The sequence below is a fragment of the Pan paniscus genome, chromosome 9 (assembly GCF_029289425.2).
Source record: "Pan paniscus chromosome 9, NHGRI_mPanPan1-v2.0_pri, whole genome shotgun sequence".
NCBI classification, from domain to species: Eukaryota; Metazoa; Chordata; class Mammalia; order Primates; family Hominidae; genus Pan; species Pan paniscus.
This window is the reverse complement of record NC_073258.2, coordinates 58,046,927-58,070,080: the sequence shown is the minus strand read 5'-3', so window position 1 is coordinate 58,070,080 and position 23,154 is coordinate 58,046,927. Positions and strand designations below refer to the sequence as shown.

At 39.1% G+C, this 23,154-nt stretch overlaps 1 protein-coding gene across 1 annotated transcript in view; it reads right to left on the bottom strand.

Moving 5' to 3' along the window:
* The window catches only part of LOC100973917 (putative fatty acid desaturase 2-like protein FADS2B), a 37,420-nt gene extending 17,284 nt beyond the window's left edge, over positions 1-20,136 (bottom strand). Inside the window, 4 exon segments of the mRNA XM_034934152.3 lie at positions 6,312-6,405; positions 7,744-7,949; positions 10,657-10,767; positions 19,816-20,136. Of these exon segments, the coding sequence (XP_034790043.3) occupies positions 6,312-6,405; positions 7,744-7,949; positions 10,657-10,767; positions 19,816-20,136 (732 nt within the window).
* Between the last annotated feature and the right edge of the window lie 3,018 nt (positions 20,137-23,154).

The window sequence follows — 23,154 nt, the reverse complement described above, 5'->3', positions numbered from 1 at the left end:
TGGTTGAAAACAAATGTTTTCCCATCCTTCTCTTATTTGATCTTCATTAAAATAAATCTGAAGGTAGCTGGGGCAGAGAGTATTTTTTCTATTTTACATATAAAGAAGACTTAGCTCCGAGACTTTAATTAGTTCTGGGGAAAAGTGTTTCAAAGAATCATGGATCTGAAGTGATCTCCCTGGGGGTCTTGGCTCAGATCCTTGCATGTCCTGGCTTCAATGCTGTCATACAAAAATAAATGAGAATAAAAAGATTTTAGCACATGCCAATCTTGAGTCACCTCTGATTAGGTTTTTGTGTTTTTTTTCTTTTTTAATCATAGAAAGTCTGAAATTTTAATAGAGCAAAGAATTTGGAGGCATATCAACCTAGTTACCTATGCTGGATGTATAAATACTGCTGCATGGTTTCGGCAAATCACCCAACCTCTTTGAGGCTCAGTTCTATCTCCGGTAAATAACATAAGGACATTTACCTCCGTGGGTGGTCTGGGGAGTTATGAGGTGACGTATGTAAAATGTTGGCATATTCAGTTTTTCCTCCTTTATGTTAATCATTTACAGAAGAATGAGCAGCAGTAGTAGTTTTTATTGCATATTTCACATAGCTTAGCAAGCAGTCTATACATGTTCTAGTCCGCTCTGTCCAATGCAATAGCCATTAGCACATGTGGCTATTGAGCACTTGAAAAGCGACTGAATAAAGACAAGCTGTAAGTATAAAATACTTACTGGATTTTGAAGATTCAGTATGAAAAAAGGAATGTAAAATATTTCATCAATAATTTTTACATTGATTACATGTTGAAATAATACTGTTTTGAATATATATGGAGTAATAAACTTACCTTTTAAATATGACTATTGAAAAATTTAAAATGCATATGTCATTTTAATATGGTGCATTATATTTCTGTTGGAGAATGCTGGTCTGGATATCATACATCTATAGTAGAAGGGGATGGCTCTTTGTTTGAAAACCTGTAAGCATTAGCATTGTCTTTCCATAGTCTTCTTTGCAGTTGTTTCTTAGCAACCCCCATCGCATCCCCAGTTAACACTCCCTAAACTTGCAGTCCTCCAGCCTGACTCTCTATCCTGAATCTTATGCCTGAATGGGGACTTTCCAAATATATATATATATATTTAGATCTCTCTCTCTCTCTCTACCCCCCACCCAGAAGGGGGGGACAGAAATTGTTAAGTGTAGTTTGTGACACATTGAGCTTGAGTATCATGAAATATCATATATATATGATATATATGTGATATATATGTGATATATATATGTGTATGTGTGTGTATGTATGTGTGTGTGTGTATGTGTGTGTGTGTGTATATATATATATATTTGGATATTTCATGATACTCAAGCCTCAACATGTCACAAACTATACTTAACAATTTCTGTCCCCCCTTCAAGGGCCCCATCAGTGCTCTGTGTTTCTTCCATCAAATTGCATATGATGGGTATAAAGTTACAGCTAGACAGGAAAAATGGGTTTGGTGTTCTATTACACATAGGGCAAGGGTCCCCAGCCCCCGGGCCACGAACCAGTGCCAGTCTGTGGCCTGTTAGGAACTGGGCTGCATAGCAGAAGGTGAGTGGCAGGCGAGCAAGGGAAGCTTCATCTATGTTTACAGCTACTCCCCATCATTCTCATTACAGCCTGAGCTCTGCCTCCTGTGAGATCAGCTGCAGCATTAGATTCTCATAGGAGCACAAATCCTATTGTAAACTGCACATGTGAGGGATCTAGGTTACATGCTCCTTATGAGAATCTAATGCCTGATGATCTGTCACTGTCTCCCATCACCCCAGATGGGACCCAGTAGTTGCAGGAAAACAAGCTCAGAGCTCCCACTGATTCTACATTATGGTAAATTGTATAATTATTTCATTATTACAGTGTAATAATAATAGAAATAAAGTGCACAATAAATGTAATGTGCTTGAATCTCCTGAAACCACACCCCATCCACTGGTCCATGGGAAAATTATCTTCCATGAAACCAGTCCCTGGTGCCAGAAAGATTGAGGACCACTGCAGTAGGGTGACTGTAGCTAACAATCAGGTATTATATATTTCAAGATAGCTAGAAGAGAGGATATTGAATGTTACAACAAAGAAACGATAAATGTTTAAAGTGATGAATATCCTAATAACCTTGACTTGATCATTACACAACGTACATATGTATTGAAACATCATAGTGTAGCTCATAAATACATACAATTACTATGTGTCGATTATAAATAAAAACAAAATAAAATGATAAAAGATTTTTTAAATTGCATATGACCTACTTAATCTTGCAATTGTGTATTTATTCACACATTCATTATTTATTTTGAATTATGTCCTAGGTGTCAGATACTTACTGAGCTAGGCATTTGGAACATAAATATAAACATGATAAAATGGGGTTTCCACACTTAGGAAACATATAATCTAATGGGAGCAGTAGACAACTGAACAAGGACAATATGATAAGGAGAGATTCTCCTTTTCAATTAAGTCCCCTGAGAACCAATGTTTGGATTCTTCTGCCAGCTGACTGTACTCTTTTAGCCAATGACTATCTGTGGTGAGTAGTAATGTGGGAGTCCGGTTTGGATCCATGATATGACGGGAAGCAGATCTTAACAGGTAAAGCTTAGAATAATGGTCAGAGTAATTATGGGTGTGATCCAAATAAATGTCTTCCCTTGGCCCATCTTTCTGGAAGCCACTATTTCCAGAGACAAGGGAAAGAAAGTACTCCACAGGCAAGAGAGGATTATCAGCGGCATGCCAAATAGGCTGCCCCTTCGCCAAATTCTAGGCAGGAACAACCCTGTCATTCCTCATTTCCACATTAGGTCTATTCTCAGTGCGGTAGAGAAAGGGCGGGGAATATCACACATTGGGGCCTGTTGCGGGGTGCGGGGCTGGGGGAGGAATAGCATTAGGAGAAATACCTAATGTAAATAATGAGTTGATGGTTGCAGCAAACCATCATGGCACATGTATATCTATGTTTCAAACATGCACATTGTGCACATGTACCCTAGAACTTAGGGTATTAAAAAAAAAAAGAATGAACCCAGGCTTTGGAATGAAACCTACCTAAATTTAATCCCTGCTTGGCCATCTATTTAGGTATGTGACCTTGAGCAATTTCCTCATCTGTAAAATGGATGAGGCTTCTTAGAGGATTGCAGAAAATAACATGCTTGACACTTTCCTTTTCCTTACCAAAATAAAATGTTTTAGGATGTCATCATGGAATCAGTATAGGCCAGATTTTCTAGGAAGATCTTAATTTCAAATGTTCTGTCCCACTATCCCTATAATGAGACTTGACTCTTAGTTTTTTTATATGCACATACTGATGAATATGAAAAATATGCTACAAGGAGTCCACTTTGTTTTTAGTATTGCACAGTAGTCCAAAATGTATGCAAACATTTCATGGTTTATTTTGGGAAGTGCTCTTTTATTGTACAAACACTGGAAAGACCAGAACATATACATTTTTGCACAGTTGGTGAATGAAAATTCTAAAGAATCTCCATATTGGTGTCTTTTCCAGGAGGTGGTGGGGGGAGGTAATTGACATGAAGTTAAATTTTAAACTTTAAAATTGTGATGCATGTCTAAGGCGGGGATGTTGCTGTTTATATTATAATTTTCTTTGTCACATCCTCCCTGCCCACCTTGCCTTTCCACAGGTAGTTTTCTCTCCTGCACATAGTTGAAGCCAATGTTCATTTTGCTCATGAGTCACTGTTTTTGTCTGCAAAAAAAGGCAGAGTACACTTGATTTGCTTTTAGAGCCATTTCCCATGTTCTTACTCAGTTCACAAGTCATCAAGGTTATATTCATTTTGACTAGTGCAAAATTGTTTCTGGAGACACAACTTACATAGAAATAGCTGTGTACAAATCAGGATCAATGGGAAAGCAGTGATTTTTTTTTTTTTAAAGTGCCAGCATGGGTGGGGCTGATCTGAAATATTTCACATACTGGCACTGAATCAACTGCCAGCTACCTCCAGGGCAGATGAGTCTTACCTTTCCTCTGACTCCTCAGAACAGAGGAGGAAAAATGGGATGGTCTATTACCTGAAACTCACAATAGCAGAAGAAACTGCCTCTGCTTTTATTCTGTGCTAAGTATCTCTGAGTGAATCCAGAAACAGACTAATCTATCTTACACTGGTGAAGAGAGGGTGGAATAGAATGCCCATAGGAATTTTCTGGTCAAATGTGACCTATCACATGAAATAACAACTTATTATTCATTCTAACTATTTTGGGGGACACATCTCCAATATGAATCGAAATCCAACTCTGTGTTATCTGATTGACTTAAGGCTCAAACTGCTCAGTGGGAGAGAGGGTAGATAAAAGTAGATGATTCCAGGTACCTTGCAACTCAGTGATGATGTGATTTATTTCCATCTTCTTAATACTTCAACGATTAAATATTTTTCTTATTGATTCTGAGTCTTCATTTTGATTATGGAAAGACTGTTCCTAGTATTAGTAACAATTAACAATTATTAAGCATTTCCTGTATGCCAGACACTTTGTTGAGCATGACACATGAGTATTGCGTATAATCCTAACAACATCCTTATCAGGTTGAAGCCATCATCTATCATCATTTTACAGTTGAAGAAACTGAGGTTCAAAATCATTAAGTAATTTGTTCAAAGTGACTCAGCTCATGAGTGCCTGAATTCTCACAGAAGGCAGGTTCATTTTTGTAGGTTAGAATCACCTGGGGAACTTTCCAAAAATACTGATGTCTAAACTCTACTGGGGATGAATTTAGAATATCTAGAGATGGTACTTAAGCATTAGGACTTTAAAAAATAACTTCTTTAGGTGGCTTCAAATGATAGCCAGCATTGAGCAGCTCTGCTCTAGTGCCTGCATTATTTAGTGCTATGCTATGAATTCTCCACTGACCAGTTTATGTCCATTGGCTTAAATGCTTAACCCCTCTGAACATGAATTTCAACTGAAAACTAGGAGTGCTATGTCCTCACGTCATTAGAATTACTTGAGAAAATAGCCTAATGGGGCAAATTCCGAACCTGGCACTTGTCAGGCTCACACAATGTGAGTCCCCATCTGTGTTTCCTTATTGTTTGCTGTAGGTAGTTACTGCTCACTGCTCTCTGTGGGACTGACTCCAGCATTGTCTTCATGCTTTTATTAGTTGGCTACTTCCAAGCCACTACGGGCTGGGGAAGCAGATAACCAGAAGGAGATATACATATAAAATCACTGTGTTAGGGAAGAACTAATAGGCTCTGAGTCAGTGCCCATAGGTTTTTCCTAAGGGATCCCGGTTTGAATGCAAGGATTTGGTTTGGTGGAAGGCTCAGAGACATTTGCTTCCCTTCTAGGCCACAGTACATAGTCACCAAACCCTAGAAAGTTCTAGAAAAGCAGAGATCTAGTTTAACTCCTAGTACTACTGATGGGAACACTGAGGACCAGAGATAGAATGTGATTTACTAAAGACCTCACAATGAGCACTGTCAGAGCCAGGCCTGGAAGCCACGCTTGGAAGTCCTGCACTGTTAACTGGTTCATTCATTCACTCATTCTTTCTTTCTTTCTTTCATTCCTTCCTTCAACAAAAGCTTATTGAAGGCTCCCCCCCGCCACCATGCACCAAGCACTCTCCTAGGTGCTGCACTGCAGTGGTGCATAGGACAGTGTACCTGCTTCCTGGAGCCCAAGTAAGAGGGGATAAGACCAGCTGTCATATCACTACCTGCTTTTTCCAGCAGTCTGGATTTTGCAATCCTCCACTCTTGAACAGAGCCATCTGGCTTTTCCTGACTAGTCTTTCTGTTCACTAGTATCTGTTTTGCATCTTTTCCTTTATTTCTTCATAGCTGCCTCCTCCTTGCCCAAAATCCCTTCTAAGAATATTCCCACTTATGATTTCACAATGCACATCTTCATTTTTCAAGGCACACACTTTCTTCTGTGAGGTGGTTCCTTAGGGCAGGGGGGTGCCAGGGATTTAGCCAAAGAGTCTACCAGGGTAATACAAAATGTAAGAGCTTCTTAAATAGAACTAAATAAATCCTCACAAAAAATTTACTTTAAAATTCTCATTTCAGCACATATTTTATAGTGTTGTATTATATATTAGTACATATTATCTACCTTGTTAGTACACTTACATTTATTTGTGGGGTATCATAAATATTTTTTACTGATATCAATGTACAAACATGGGAACCACTCCTTAGGGACTCATGTTCAGGAATCCCCCTCATGCTCCCTGACGTCCCATACCTTGAGATGGCACATCACAAATTTATGCACCACGTGGTTCCACTTGGACTTCCTAAATATGGAAAGGTGCCCCGCGTCATGCTGCAAAAATGAGCTCTGAGCCTAGGAGAGAGGAAGTTACTGTTAGAGAAATTGGGACCCTAACAAGAAATCAATCAACAAGTCCCATAGTAGATTCACAACCTTATTTGGGAAAAGTGGGTGATCTTGTTCGACCTCCAGCCAAAATTAGTTTCTATTTCCCATACATATCCTGCCTGTTCTTTCCAACATTTATGCCTTTGTTGTATCAGCCTGGAATGCTCTCCTTGTCACTTTCAAAGGTTTCCAGTATGGAGTGCAAAGACCATGGTCTTTGGTGTCAGACAGATTTGAATTCTAAACTGTTCTTCACCACTAACGAGCTTCACGACTCTGGGCAAGTTACTCGATAGCTCTCACCTTCAGTTCTTCATCTGATAGAAGGGGACACTAATACCTAACTCACGGGGTTATTGTGCTACATACCTATATGTAAAGTGCCCAGCGTATGCTAAGCACTAAACAAATATTTGTTTCCTTTCTTGCTTCCAAAAGTCACTTTTCAAGAAATTAAACAAGAGGATTTAAGGAAAAGAATCAGCATCCAGAATTCTGGAACCTCGAAACACATTGCAGTTAATTCTCTACAAAACCTTTTCCAATGATTCTAATGAGAATTAAATGCTCCTTTCTGCTCTGACAGTAATGCTTGTTCCTCTTCTTGGGATTAATATCATTGATTTGTGCCAGGCAGTGTGTTAAGCTGTTCGTGAAGGACTATTTCCTCCACTAGACGACTTCTTTCTCAGGAGCAGGGAGCATGTTGACTTCTCCTTTGTATCGACAACATGGTATCACGCTCATAGAAGGCTATGTTCAGAGATTCATACTTCATTCAACAAAGATTTATCAAATGCCCTGCTAAGTGTCAGTTGCTATTTGTCATTTATGGAGGAACTCACACGTTCTGATTCTCACATAGGATATCACATCTGCCCTTGAAGAATTCATGGTCTGATGCATTGATAAATGTTGATTGATTAAAGAATGAAAGATAAATATGTGTGTGGCATGGCTAAGGACAGAACTTCAATCACTGAGATGGTGGGCATAAAACAGGGCAAACAGCAGCAATTGTCACTAATTAAACATTTACCATAGGCCAGACACTGTGCTTTATATTTTACACATTTGCCTGATTAGTCCTTCTCAGAATAATTCCACATTCATTATTATCCTCACTTTAGAGAGGAGAGAACCAAAGCCCAATGAAGCTTGGTCACTTGCTGGTAAGTGCCTGACATTGATGAGTACCTTGCCAAGAAGTGTCAGGCAGCAGCTGACACCAATCTAAAGAGAGAAGAAGAAATTCTGAGCCTTTCTATGAGGACGCTGCCTGGGCTTAGTATACCTGCTTGCCTGAGAAATTGTGAGAAGAAAAGAAATGAACATAGTAACAGGCCAGCCACTGCCAAAATGATACACTATTAGCCACGCCAGCACTTCCAAAATTAAGATCTGGACAAAGTGAAGAAAGAAGAACCCCAGGTTGGCATGGAACATGTTCATAGCCCCTGCGATGTTCCACAATTCTTGGAAATCTTTCACCAACTGGGACTATGAAATAAATATTCAAAGAGTAAATTAGCTCTTTCAGGGGAAAGGGAATACAGATGAACATAATTAATAATTTATTTTATTAATTTTGTATACATCTCTTTTATTAATACATTTAATTGTCCAGAATTAAAACCCCAAAACAATGAACCAGCAAATAAAACCTTTAAAAAGTTTATGAAATTTTTTTGTTGTTTTCTGCAGAAGTGAAAGATGAATAATGACTTGTAAACTGTCCTAAAGCTGTTATGGAATTCAGAATTAGATTTTTTTCAGGGGAGGGGGAAGGAGAGGAGAGTGCAGGGGAGAGATACATGCGCCTAACTGTTGCCTTGTAAACCACCAGAATTATTTCAGGTGTTGAGTGAGCTCTGGTTTTGTTTGGGGGAACTTGGTCATCTATATGGATCTGTGTTACCAGATACTGGTATAATTTACAAAGTGCTTTCCAGGCCATCAGTTGCTTAATGTGTAGAAAGGGTTATTTCACGGAAGATGTAGATTGTAGAACAATATAGTTCACTTAGATTAGCTCTCAGGATGAATTTTCTGAGAGCTGCTTAGTGGATCCCCCAAAACAAGGCAGGGCTTATTAGCGTGTGTGTACTCAGTTGGAAAGGTCTCGTTTAAGGGCCCTGTGTGTATGTGCATGTGTGAGTGTTCATGTACAACATTAGTATTGGTTTACAAGCTTGCCGCATCATACTGGGGAGCTCACAAGGTTGGAAAGAAATATCTCTTGGCTTATTGACTATTATGGGTTCGAAACTAGGACAACTGGGAAAGTGACCAGGTTATGAGAATTATAACAGGGTTGTACAGATGTAAGAAAGGAGAAATGTCAGAAACAAAAAAAGAAAGAGCTATGAAAATAATTCTAGAAGCCAAAAATTTCAAAATTCACAGATACAACTTTTAAAGGACCCATTGCCTGGCAAAAGTTCTGGATAGGCTCATCTCCCAAACCCCATCAATCTTAGAATTCTTGTGGCCACAGATTATTTTAATACTTATCTAATATTAATTTGCTATCTCTAGGGTGCCTCCAGCCTGGTCATCTTTTGCAAAACATTTATTGCAGAGTTGAGGGAGGTCAGAAAAACCCAGAAGAGTGACTGGCTTGAAGTCGTCAACAAGTCAGTGACAGGTGGTGAACTCAAACCCACACCTGACACCCAATTTTATGCTCAAATACTAATTTTCTATATACAGCAACTTGAATATCCACATAAATGTATTAAAGAAAATTTATGGTAGACCTTTATCTCCAGAGACCAACACTCTTTTAGATAATGATTATCTGATAGGTCTCAGTCGTTAGTGCAATTTTATTTTTCTTACAGGAAAAATTTAGGGAAAACAATAAAGTTTTGTATCACCTTCACTTTTTAACCTAGAGCTACCTGACCCAAATGATGGGGACATATCTGAAAGTTTAAAAATTACTAGCATCATCATCAGTTCGTGATTATGATAATAAGTAAAATGTATTGAGCATTTACTGTGTTCCAGGCCTTGTTCTAAGCACTTTAAATGATGACTTTACTTCTTTCAATTGTTTTCCCAATAACTCTCATAAGGTTGGTACCATTGTTTTCGGTATCTTATGGGGGAGAAACTGAGCCAAAGGAGGTTTGGGAACTGGCCTAGACTCACACAATTCGAGAATGGCAAGGTTGGGGCGTGAGTGCAGGCTGTCCATCCTACCAACCCACTCTTCAGAACAGAGCTGTGCTGTGGGTTGAACATGGGCCTAAAGATTGAGTTTACGTATTAGTCTCAGATTTGCCCGCAACCAGTTCTATGTCCTCAGATTAGTCCTGCTCCCTTTGTGAGTCTGTTTCTTCATTTTTTAAAGAGAGAATAAAATCCTTGCTCTCTCTGCTTCACAGGGGTCTATCGATCCACACGTTATAAAAATTATTTCAAGAGTCAGGCAAATGTAAGCTGTTACAAAAAATAAATTTCGAAAAATGGAATTACTCAATATTAAGTAAAATTCCTCTCGGCGTTATGTAAAACCATCCCAGTGAATTTTTAGTCCTATGGAGACTCTGTCCTTTGGAAGACAGTATTCATGTAGCCAAAATATTAAAGAAAGAATGGCATTTTTCCTTGGGAATACCTAAGGGATTGGAGCCAGAGAGAAGTGATTTGGAGTCTCAGCTCTTTGATACACCAGCTGTCAGACTTTTAGAAAGTAATTTGTTTTCCCTGAATGATAATTTCCCCAAATGTAAAAAGGCTGCAGTTAGGATACGGTGACATCTTTCAATCAGTAGCTGTTTTTGGAGTTCCTACTACATGTTGATCCTGTGAAAGGAGGTCTTCAGGACACAGGGATAAGAAAAGTGGACATAGTCTCGCCTCTCATGCAACATATTTGGGCTGGGAACATAGACATAGATATAAAACATAATTAAAAGCAGTCGATGAAAAGGAAATTATACCGGTAAGTTCCCTGGCATGAGGTAGGTGCTTAGAGACATGAAATTACTGTTTGATGAAGGGATAAGAATTTTATTCTTTTTATTCACTAAGATTTAAGAGTTCCCATGATCTAAAGAAAAAGGCATTGTTTTGAAATACGTGGACTCCATCCATTGACTCTACTGTGGTCCCACCCTTCACAGAAAACAATTAATTGGCTTTAAAATATGCCTCGTCTCCATCCTTCTACACCCCTGGATCCTGACATCTCACTCACATTTTTGTGTCTTTCCTGGCTGGGCTCTCCTGGGGCAAGTTCTCCAATGAGCAGTGGCTTCAGGTACAACTGCACAATGTCAAGCTCTGGATGCATGGCCCTGAAGACATCCTGTAAATCAGAGATACCTGTCAGAGGCTTTGAAGAGACATGCTTATCCACAGATCAGTTCCTTTTCTTATCTTGTCCTGTGCTCAGTCTGGGAATCAGCACAGACCTCATTGCAGAGGATTTTCTTGTAACTCCAAGTTGATGTTTCCAGTTGATTGATCGAAATTATCCCTGAAAACCATCTCTGTGAAAGTTTCCTGCTGGAGACCCACCTACTACGTGTACTGCTTCTCTAGGTATGACCAACACAGTCAGGGGATCCTGGAGCATTGATGAGATCACTATTTTATTTATCACCAGAAGAAATAATTGAGTTTATGGGTTGGGATAAATCTTTATAAAAGTCCAGCATCAGTCTTAATGTGAAAGTTGCTCACACTATCTGAGACAGTGCGGCAACCAAGTTTGGCTATGCAAATTATATCTTCCATTGAGGGCTCTCTCTGGGTTCTTGGCCAAAGCCCAGGGGAATAAGGCCCCTTGAATTAGTTAATTCTAGAGAAGGACAGGTTAAAGTTGATGATTCCTTAAGGCAAAGGCATGAGAGATTATAAGAGCACAGCCCTAGAGCCCTGGGTGGTCTAAAATAGTACACCTTTGGCTAAGCTTGTCACTGAAGGAGGCTCCTCACTCTTTATTAAAAAAATGCTATGGTGGCCTGTGCAGAGACTTGGTGACAGCCAGAAACAGAATAGAGGTGACAAACTATATTTTTCCACCTCAGGTTCATGTTAGGTAGCAATTCCATGTGGCTATGAGAAGCAGTGATGGTTCCTATATCCTGCTTATGTTTGGAAGAAAGAGAGTCTTCTCTTCCAGGGATTTAAATTGTTTCTGGAAAGAAGAAAGATTTTCCAAGAGGGAGATGCTAGACTTGTTGCTATTATGGTTTGGGGAAGGGAGTAATTAAAAATGAAGAAATATTACCAAAGTTGTAAACTGTATATATGGAAGCCATACAAATTACTCTGCAGTGGTGGTGTTGCATTATACTGATTACGAAAGTGGACGCTGGAGCCAGCTTTCCTACATGCAAATTCTAGCATTGCTACCTACTAGCTAAGTAATTGTAGGCAAGTCTCTTGAATTGCCTGTGACGCTTCTATATTATTTTTCCTAAATGGGGGTGATGATAATACCCGCTCAATTCATGAAGTTATTATGAGGGTTAAGTAAATTAATAATAATGCCAAATGGCATTTACTATGTTTTAAACACATCAGATATATTTCGTATGTGTATACCTCCACTGATAAGAACCCACTACCTACCTTCTCTTCAATATTCAGAGATTTCCTCCCTTTACCTCAATGCCTAATGTGGAGTGAGCTCTGAATTATATTAATGAATATAATGAGTGCTACATCTTCAAATAGTAAATCAACTTTAGATATATCCAAGAATTACATATGAGCCTACTTATTATTGTAGTATTATAATAATGCTTACTTATAGAAGTAAGAAGTATTTTTATAATGAACAAGGTTAATTAGAAGGATACAATATCAACTCTTTAGACTCATTTCACCTATGGGTCTCCAGAGGCAATGACGTAAAATGGGCCTTTATCTGTTAGAATCAGTCCAGGCAGTGAAGTGCCATTGCTTCTTTTGTACAGAAAATGCCACCAGTGTCCATTCTGCTTCTGTACATGCCCCCTGAGTCCCTTGGGAAATGCTGGACTAAGTAGTTTCAAAGGTGTTTAAATTTTTCACATTTATAATACTAAAGCTTAGGTCCCCTAACCAGGAAGAGTGATTCAGTGATGAAGAGGGTGATTAAAATATCTCATTGTGACCCGTACTGAAAAATCATGTGCTGCTTGTTGTTTCAGAGCAGATTAGGTTGGAAGACATCCTGATGGATCAAGATCAAAGTATAGAATGTAATCAATTGCAATTTCGCTGTACTCTGAGCAGCTATCTAGAGTCCTGGAACAGTGTACTGACAATAATATTCTTCTGGGTTCATTGTTTCTTCAAATCCCCAGGAAGGTTCGTAGGTTAAAACTGTGACAACACATACGGGAATGCCGCAGAGATTTTCAGAACAGTAGATACAGGCCTGCTCTGTGGAACTCTTTCCTGCATCATTGGGGCAGCACAAGGAAGGAGTTTAGGTAGAATATTCTATTTGAAAGAATTTTCAAACAGAATCTAGATACTAAGTTGTGAAATTCTCTTCGTGAAAAGACTGCAATAATGCAAGTCCTGTTACCAACATTCTTGGGCCAAATGTGTTCCTGCTGAAAGACGGAGAGGGGATAAAATGAAGAGCAGAAGGGGTAGTGTCAGTGTTTATGAAGTGTGTCCTGTGTACAAGGCATTCTATGGGCCAACTCATAGTCACCATTTTAGTTCTGTGAGGTTCTGTCACTTTCATTGTACAGATCAAGACACTAAGTTTCAGAGGGGAGATGTATCTTGCCCCAAATGCCACACTCAATAGCAGAGCCAGGGTTTGAATTCAAGGTTATGCAATTCTAAAGACTTAAAGCCCTAAAGGTCCATTCCAGCCTTAACACATATAGTTTGTGTTCTTAAAGTCCTCCCAAGAAAGGAGTGATAACAGATTGGGGATGATGCTAAATCAGTATGTATCTGCTTGGCAGATGGTAATGGCGTGTCCCCACCATAGGGTTGAGTCATGTAAAACATTTGCTTCTGTCTCCAACCTGCCTCCTTAGACTCACCTTCTCTATACCCTTCATGCATCATCTTCTCTACTGGAGCCTCCCCATTCAGTATGCATTCCGTGGCCTTCTGTAGTTCTGAGGCTTTACACTTACTGCTCTCTTGGCCTTGACTACCTCCTTCATTTTCTCTCTTTAAAAGCTCCTCTCACCCTTCAAGGCCCAGATTAAACACTGCTTCCCCCAATCACTCAGGAAAATGATTCATGATTGCTCCTGGGTTCACACGACACTTTGTTCCTAGAGCTTTTCAAATTTATACTAAACTATACTATACTATACTATACTATACTATACTATACTATACTATACTATACTATACTTATACTATAATGAATCTGTGTACTCACCCTTTTTTTTAGTGGTTTGTGAGTTTTTTAAAGACTGGGACCATGTACTATTATTGGTTAATGTATACCTAATGTCAATCACTGTGCCTAAAGTATAGCATGTGATCAATAGACACCTGACAAATAAGGGAAAGGGTGAATGAATGAACAGATATAGCATTTCTATAACAAGGTATTAGGATAATCAAAGTGTGGCACTCTAAGTATACAGGTGTTAAGCGCTGCTGTCTCTTCCTATCCACGGCATCTCTATTTTCTGACCTTTTTGTGACTTCAGCATCTCACATTTTCATCTGTTAGTCTTTTGGCTTCCTTCTCAATCATCATCTTTACTATTTAAATTATTCATAAATTTATACCGTAGCTCATCTCATAACTGATTATTTCCAAAATAGTAACAGCATGGAGAAGATGTGATTACTGCCTTGCTTTCACAAATACCTTGGATAAACTGCTAATTTTTTTGCTGTTATTTGGTGGGAGATGGAGTCATGTGCTTTCCTGTAAAAGCAGTATGATCCCTAGTGGAAGAAAAAAGTATATAAAGTCAGAGGGTGTGAGATAAAATTCTGTTTTTACAACTTAAATGTTGTATACAGGCTGTGACCTGTACAAAGGCACTCGGCCAAGATGCAAGTGTGGCCTGACTTCCAGCGGGCACTCCATTTGCCGAACCTTGTGCCTATAGGGCTGCAATCACCCAGAGAGTGTGCCTTTCCTAATTCACACTAAGGCATAGTATAGGGTAGCAGAGGAGTAGGCTGTTTCACACACAGAAATTACTTAATTTCTCCTAAATGTAGATAACACTACCTAATCCTCTCTATGAGCTCATTAATTCCTTCATTCATTTATTCAGTCATTCTAAAACCTATGGAGGACCCAGCCTAGAGGTTAAGAGCTTAGATTTTGGAGTCAGACATCAATAAGTGGCCATGATTATATATGATTATCACTTAGTTCATTTGAGGTGGGTTGAAATTTCCCAAAAGAAGTTTACTAAGGAACAAACGTAAATTTAGAAACCATCCATAGAGAGTGTTGTTATCCATAAAACAAGTTATCCATAAAACAAGATAACTAGAATATAGACCTTGGTGTACTCACTGCAAAAAAAAAAAAAAAAAAAAAAAAGCTCACGAGACTGTTCTATATCTAGCCACAGATGAAGACTCCTGCTCCCACACCTTTGGGTAATTCCTCTTCTGTTTCCTTCTCAGATTTCACCTGCCCTAAGGCAATGGCTAGAGCAAGTCTCTACAAATTTCAGATGGACAGTGAGTTCTGAACAGGCCAATTTGTGTGGAGAAAGCATCTTTGCCCTTGTCCTGGGAGACAGCTGCTTTGGAGTGGGAATGATCACAGAAAGTCACCAGATTCCTCTTCACCCATAGGGATAAGCAGAGGGTTATATTCCCACTGCAACTCATTCTATTGTTTGAACACTTTTGTTTCTTGAAAACTCTTCCTTATATTGAGATTTTTTTCTATAATGCTTTCAGCTGAGCTCCAGCCCAAATGAAATCAACTCTCCCCTCCCCTTCCACTTCCTTTCAAACCTGTGCATTCTCCTGGGCTTCCTTGTAATAGATATCACCACTCAGTTGCCCAAGCCCGATATCTATAAGTCAGCTTAGACTCCTCAATCCTGCTAGTTTATCAAGTCACTCTTCAAATATTATAAATTCTGTTTTCTAAAAATCCTTCCCACCCAGCTCCTCTTCTCCATTCCTGTAGCCAACACCTTGCTTGGGCCTTCAGCATGTTCCCTGGACTCCACCCTGGTCCTCCTTCATTTTGGGAGGCTCTTCTGGATTTCATCCTTCACTTAACTGCCAGACTCAACTTCCAGAAATGTCTCCTCATGGCCCATTTTCATCTCTTAGCACTTGAACTTCTTTCTCTCTCCTCTCCTCCATCTATTTTACAACTAGAACTATCATTTCCATGAGAATCAGATAATTTTAAAAGTTTTGATGATGCAGGAAAGATGTAATTATCACTGATTATTACTTTTCTTTTACCAGCGGCTTAGAAATGCCAGGTGATTGTGTTGTGAGGATGAAGGTGGGAGGGATGCTGTGCTAGGGACACATTCTCATGTATAGTAGGAAGAGAGGCAGCAATGCAGTAAGGATAAAATGCAAACTCCTTAGCTCAGCACACAAGATCCTTTCTCTCCCTCTGCTTTCTCTTTTCTCTTCCTCTATCTCTTCTCTCTCTTCATCTTCTATCTGTCTTCTCCTTTTCTCTTAGCCAGTGAATTCCTCTGTCATAACCACTACCACTAGTTAGCATGTAGTTTCGGCCAATATTGTGCTAAGTAAAGGAAGTGTCCAGGCTGAGATGCCCATTCTGGTGGGGTGCTTACGCCATGAATCATATTTATACTCCATTTCCGTATACACCCTCCCTTTCCCCTGCCCCAGCCTTGCCTCTGCTGGCTCTGCTCATCTGAAACCATTCAGAATGCCCTCTTTTGGTGCTGCACACAACTCTTCCTTCTTCCACATACCAGTCCTCCAAAGAGTTGAAATGGATCCTGCCATATTTCCTATAAGCTTTTGTCATTCTTTCCCATCATGTTGGACTCTGACTCTCATGAGAAAGAACTTCAGTTTCTTAGTCTCTCTATTAGAGTGTTGTGTCCAGAAATAAGGAGTGTGCTAAACAGCACACAAGATAATAAAACTGCTTTCTTTGTTCTGATTATGCTGCCTCTCTGAATGCATCATAAGATTGCAATTATGTTTTTCATGGAGCTCAGAACATACTGTTGTTTTATACAAAATTTGTGGCCAGCTATTTATTCATATATATTTACTGTCATCAAAGTGTTTTGTAGGTCAGGTGCAGTGGTTCATACCTGTAATCTCAGCACTTTGGGAGGCTGAGGCAGGAGGATGGTTTGAGGCCAGGTATTAGGAAACCAGCCTGGGCAACATAGTGATACCCTATCTCTACAAAAAATTTAAAAAATCTGGCTGTGATGGCATACACCTGTGGTCTTAGCTATTTGGAAGGCTGAGGCTGAAGGATCGCTTGAGCCCAAGAGTTGGAGGCTGTAGTGGGCTATGATCATGCCACTGCACTCTATCCTAGGCAGCAGAGTGAGACCCTTCTCTAAGAAGAAAAATATGTTTTATAATCCTAATTTTAATGATTGCAAAATAGCTTATTGTATTGTAATTATAATCTATAGAATCAATCCTCCTTGTTGTACTTACAGGTTGTTTCTGGATTTTCCTAGGTGAGCTCTTACAGATAAAAAGAATGTGGCCATAACTCTAGTTATTAGCATAGTGACATTAGTTTTAAACCATATCGTTTGAAAATACCAGATAAATCATATGTGCAATAACAGGAACTTATATACCAATTTTGTTTTATAGATTTATTTTTCTTAGTAAAGTTCCTTGGAGAAAATGGAAACCCATCTCAGAAGACTGAAGTAATAATAAAATACAAGAGCTGCTATGTTTTGAGTATCTAATTTGTACCAAGCACCACAGTGAGCACTTCATTTGATCTCTGCTGACTTTTACAGCAACGCTAAGGTGAAGGTATTATTATCCTCATTTTCTAGATAAGGGAGCTGAGGCTTCAAGAACCTCAGGACATTCCTAGTAAATGTGGAGCCCAGATGCAAAGCAGACCTGTTTCATTCCCATGAGGCTGGAACCCTAACAAGAGTTTTGGAATAACTGACTGCATGAATGTATGAATTAATGACCCTTTGGGATAGATTACATAGATACCATCATTCACCTTTTATGAGGATGATGGAGACCTACAGAAGATTATGATGTATATAAGAAAAGGGTGCTTTCTCTGGGCAGGTGCAGCCATGGGCCTGGGGCTGGCACACAGTGAGAATACTTTGGCTCACACTTGCCCCTCAGAGGCTCGACCTGCAAACGTCTCTTAAGCTATAGGGTGAGCATTTGATCTCATGCCTCCTGACTTTATGATCTTCCCTCCTTCACTGGAAAGCATGATGGCTTCATTACATAGCCCTCTGTTCCCAATCACACAGGATTTCTAAGCTAGTGGTGAACAAACAAGAAATAATAATTATATTTCTGAGGATAAAGATGCTGGTGATAAGACTGATAATAGATAAGATTGAATGAACTTTTACTAAGTATCTGGCACTAATGCCAAGCACTTTACATGTGTTGGTTCTATTTGCCATAAATCACTCAGATGGGTAATGTCAGCCTCATTTTGCAGTTGGGGAAGCTGAGGCTCAGAACATCCCAATAACATTCCTAGGTTCACATAACCTATTCCAAAGCTCAGGCTCCCTGTACTCTGAGTCATGGAGTACTGTGGATTGTTCTAGCACTCCCTGTTTCTTCTTAAGCCATTTTCTCTAGAAGAATCTTTCCTCTGGACATTTTTTATCTATTTTCCTAAAGTCTAAGATACGTTACTGACCAATTTATGATTTTCTTCCTAGACATAGGTAAATCCTAAGGTAGCATGGGTATTTTCCCACAAGATTCTGATGGTTTCTATTATATTAATCAATTCCTCCTTGTTGGCTATAATTGGACACAAACTCAGGGTCTTTTCCTGACTTCTAGGAGATAAAAATCATTAGCAAATTAAAACTTTATCATCTATCTGGGCTGCCTCAAACTGAGTGAGGCTATCAGTTATTTTTAAGGTGGTTGAAGGCTCACATCTTTGCGAACACATCCTCTGAGCTAATTCTGTGACTTGTGTTAGCAAAGCCTCATCTGTATTTTCTCTGAGTTTTAGAAATGAGGGGATGGGATAGATAGGCATCTGTAGTATGTTTTACATTTTCTTCTTGTTTTTTTTTTTTTCTCCTGTTGTTCTTACACAAATGCTCTTCTTCTTGCTTCTTCTACCCTCTGCTCTCTGATTTCTGGGCACTGTGTACAAGCTCATGCTTATTTTCCAAGGAAAGTTTGAACTTTGTTTAAGAAGTATATCTGAGAGAAGTGGTGGGGCTGTAGCAGGGCATACTCAGAAAGGTATTCATCTGACTGTAGAAACAAGATAGGAAGAACAGGAACCTAGACAGACAAGAGGGATGAGAAATTGGGGGAAAAGTAAGAATTGAGGAAAAGAGATGCAGATGGCATCAAAAGATGAAATCTTGCAGGTGTTTGTGAATTTTGTTATTATTAGTACAGTACCATGTATAGACTGGTACTTAGCAAAATAATGTTTTCAATCCGATCTTTAAAACCAGTTAAAGAAGTTGTATGCTAAACTGTAAAACCAACAGGAGCCACATACTTTTTAAAAGCCTGCATTTAAATTTCTATTCTGTCATACATTAATTTCTGATCTTGAGTTAGTTGTTTAGTTCCTCTAATTCTGTTTCTTCGTCTGTACAATGTGGGAAATAAAAGTCCCAATTGAGAGAAAACTGACTTCTTTATGGAATATTTTAAAAGAGATTCCTTAAGGCATTTAAGATTTTGAGACACATTTTAATCAAATATTAAGTAGAAATTTTATTTTATTTTTTACTATCCAGATATTTAAGGCTTTAGGATCAAACCGACCTGATTTCAAAATTTGGCACCATTACTTGCTGGCTGTGAGGCATGTTATTTACATCTTTGAATGTCAACTTTGTAAGAGTCTTATAAATTTCTATTTAGGTTCAGATATTCTTTTTTTTTCCTAGATTTTACTCACACATTTATCATTTTCTTCTTATACGACAGTGACTCAGCTTCAAAATGAAGCAAAACAAACCACCAAGAACAAAACAAAACTCAGAATATGCAAACATAGTATTCACTGGCAGCATCTGAACTCATCCCAAACCAGGTGCAGCTCATAGCTAGACCTTGAGGCTTAATTTACTACTAAAATTTTGCTAGAGAGGAATCCTGAAAAATTGGTTTGGGAGGAGATGAGTGATTGTGGAATGCTTTTGGGAGGAGAGCCAAGATCTCAGCCACCCAGCAGCCGGGGGAAAGACGGAGAGGGTTGAGGGGAAAGCTTGGAGTTTCTTACCGTGGCATCTTCCCCAGCACAGTGGTTGAGGACCTGGTGCCCATCTGGATGCCTGTCGGCCCAGCTGGAGACATTGTAAACCTTGCAATTGATGACCAGCCACTGGTCGGCCTCCTGATTATGCCTCTGGATCTCCTGCCAGGTGTACACGTTGAGGCTTTTCCTGGGCGTGCTGCATTTCCCATTTGCCTCCTGCTTTGCATAGACTTCAGCTTCCCCATTTACTATGGGTTTTCCTTTTGGCTGATGCTTCTCACCCGGGTATGACTGATTCCTTCCTACAATGCTCCCATTGTCCCCACACTTTTCTTCAAATTTCATTGTCATTGAATCCCTAGGATTTCTGGATTAATGCTTGAAATTTCTAATCCTCGCCTCTGATTGAACCATAAAATGACTGCCTTTCTCCCTTTTCATTCCATTGCAGTATGATACCTACACTGAAAACTTCTGAGCCTAGTTGTCTCTTCACAGACCTGATAGTGAGCACCTTCCCAGCTTCTCACTTCTTTGCCTGTCCTGAATCTTTTCTGCCTTGATGAAGGCTAGGCCACCTTCCTTCCTTCTTTTGCTTTTCACCTCTCCTCTCTCTGTTCTCTAGTCTCGTGGAAGCATCCTCCTTCGTCATTAAATGCTCCTTAGTAAAGAGCCTAGGCCAATCACACTCTGGCCTCATGTTGTGGCCCTCCCTGAGAGAGGAGGGACTAAGCTGTGGTCCTGGTGATTCTCTTGCACAGCCTCAAGGCGTGTTGGGTTCATTACCTCTCTGACTTGCCTGTGATCAGAGACTTTTAGATGTGCTAATCCAACATATGAGCAAAAGCTTTCAAAATCTCCAGGATGACACAACTTGGACTTGGGAAATGTTCTTTGGACAGCTATTATTTATCCCGAGGGCCTTTTAATTCTTTTAAACTTTTTTAAAAGAAAGGTTTGGATTACAATAAGTTAAATAAGCCAGGAACAGAAAGGGAAACATCACATGTTCTCACTTATTTGTGGGATCTGAAAACCAAAACAATTGAACTCATGGACATAGATTGTAGAAGGCTGGTTACCAGAGGGTGGGAAGGGTAGTGGGGGTTTGGGGGAGTGAGGTGGGATGGTTAATAGGTACAAAAAATAGAAACAATGATTAAGACCTACTATTTGATAGCACAACAGGGTGACTGTAGTCAATAATGACTTAATTGTACGTTTTAAAATAACTTAAAGAGGATAATTAGATTGTAACTCAAAGGATAAATGCTTGCAAGGGTGGATACCCTATTCTCCGTGATGTGCTTATTTCATATTGCATGCCTGTATGAAAACATCTCATGTACCCCATAAATATAGACACCTACTATGTACCCAAAAACATTACAAATAAAAAAATAAAATAAAGAACGGTTTGGGTTTTATTTTACCAAAAAAGCACATCAACATAAACTGGTTTTCTCTCTTGTGATTTCCCTTTGAAAGCTGTTTAAATCTGTCAGCACACGTAAAGGTAATCACAACTGATGTTTGTGAGACCACATGATGGTTTACAAAGCTGTTGTCTCATGTTTGATCTGATTTAAGCCTCAGTTCAATCTTTTGAGGGAGGTGCTATTAGTGCCCCATTTTCCAGATGAGAAAACATGGACAGAAAGCCTCACAGGTAACATTCCAGGATCACCTTGTGAGTGAGAAGTGAACTGGTGCATTGATCTAGATTTTCTGATTCCAAATCTCCAGCTCTTTCACTCTGTTTCCCATACCTTGATCTAGACATTTGTAATAACAGCTCTGTGGTTTATAAACAAAGCAGGAGTAATAATTTCAGGGTGGTGGTAGGGGGAAGGGTCTTAGTTTTAAGGAAAGAGGCTACATATAATAGAAAAAATATATTCTCACATTTGGGAATTTGTACTAACTTAATTATCAGTCTTTCAGTTCAAGATTTATGTAGAAGGAGATTTATTTCAATATTATTTATAATTGTTAAGATCAGAATAATGATCTAAATATTTAGCAATAAAGACTGTGTTACTATATAATAAAGTCTGTATATACTCAATATTACATAGATATTAAAATAAAGTACAAAGTATGTATTACCGAATATTATATAGATACTAAACAGGAAGTTTTTAATGGCATGGACTCCTGCTTGCCATATAAAAAAGAAAAAAATTAGTCAATAAATTGTATTTACTAGATGGTATATGATTGGAAGGAAATATGCCAAAATATTGGCATTATTTCTCTTTGCATTAAAACATTATTCAATATTATTTTCTTTATTTTTTGTGATACTTTCTAAGTTTTCTACAAATTAGTATTTTACTTTTATAATGTAAAAGGCAGTTTCTTTAATAAAAACAGGGAATCAAAGAAAGAAACTGATTTTGAAGCTCAGATCATATTTTGGCTTCCCCATTATTAGCTGTGGAAGATCAGGCAAATTACTCATTTAGGCTTTAGTTTCCCATCTGCAAAAGGAAAGAATGAGCACAAATTTCAGCATTACATTAAATTAACTTAGGTGCTGTGGTATTAACAGAAATCCCCTGTACTGTCTATGATTTCTGAATGGGAATTTTATAAATCCAACATATGCACACCGAGTATTTGCAGGTCCTAGGCGTAAATTCATGACAGCTCCAGAGTTCCGGTATAAGTGAGGTTTTAGGGCAAGAATCTGGTTGGAAGTTTGGTGAGGGCAGGTCAGGGGCTTGTCCAGAGGAGTTGCCTGGCACTTTAAGTAAATTTAAGAGAATGTCATTTTGCCATATCATGATGATACGGTTTGAATGTTTGCCCCCTCCAAGATTCATGTTGAAATTTAATTGCCATAGTAACAGTATTTAGAGGTGGGACCTTTAAGAGGTGATTAGGCTATGAGGGCTCCATCTCACGAGTGGGATTGGTGCCTTTATAAAAGGGAAAGTTCAGTCCCCTCAAGCCCTCTCTGTCATCCTATTGCCTTCTGCCCTGTAATGACATGGGAAGAAGTCTCTCACCAGATGCTGGCACTGTGATATTGGATTTTTCAGCCTCCAGAACTGCGAGCCAATACATTTCTGTTCATTGTAAGTTACGCAGTCTCAGGTATTTGCGTGCAAAGTGTTTGGAAGACTCAGAAGGTATTCATAATGAGAGCTTTCCTAGCAAAAGCTCTCTGTATGCTTGGCAACTTTAAAATGTTCCTTTTCAGATTGGATGCAGTCGGAATATGGGGATATATTAGCTATGTTCAATTTTTTCCCAAAGTCAGAAACAAATGTCCTAGCATCACAGAGAACTGACCCCTTCTCAATAACCACTCCCCACCCCCTTCCCCTGGCTCCCTCATATTTTAATGCTTCCTGG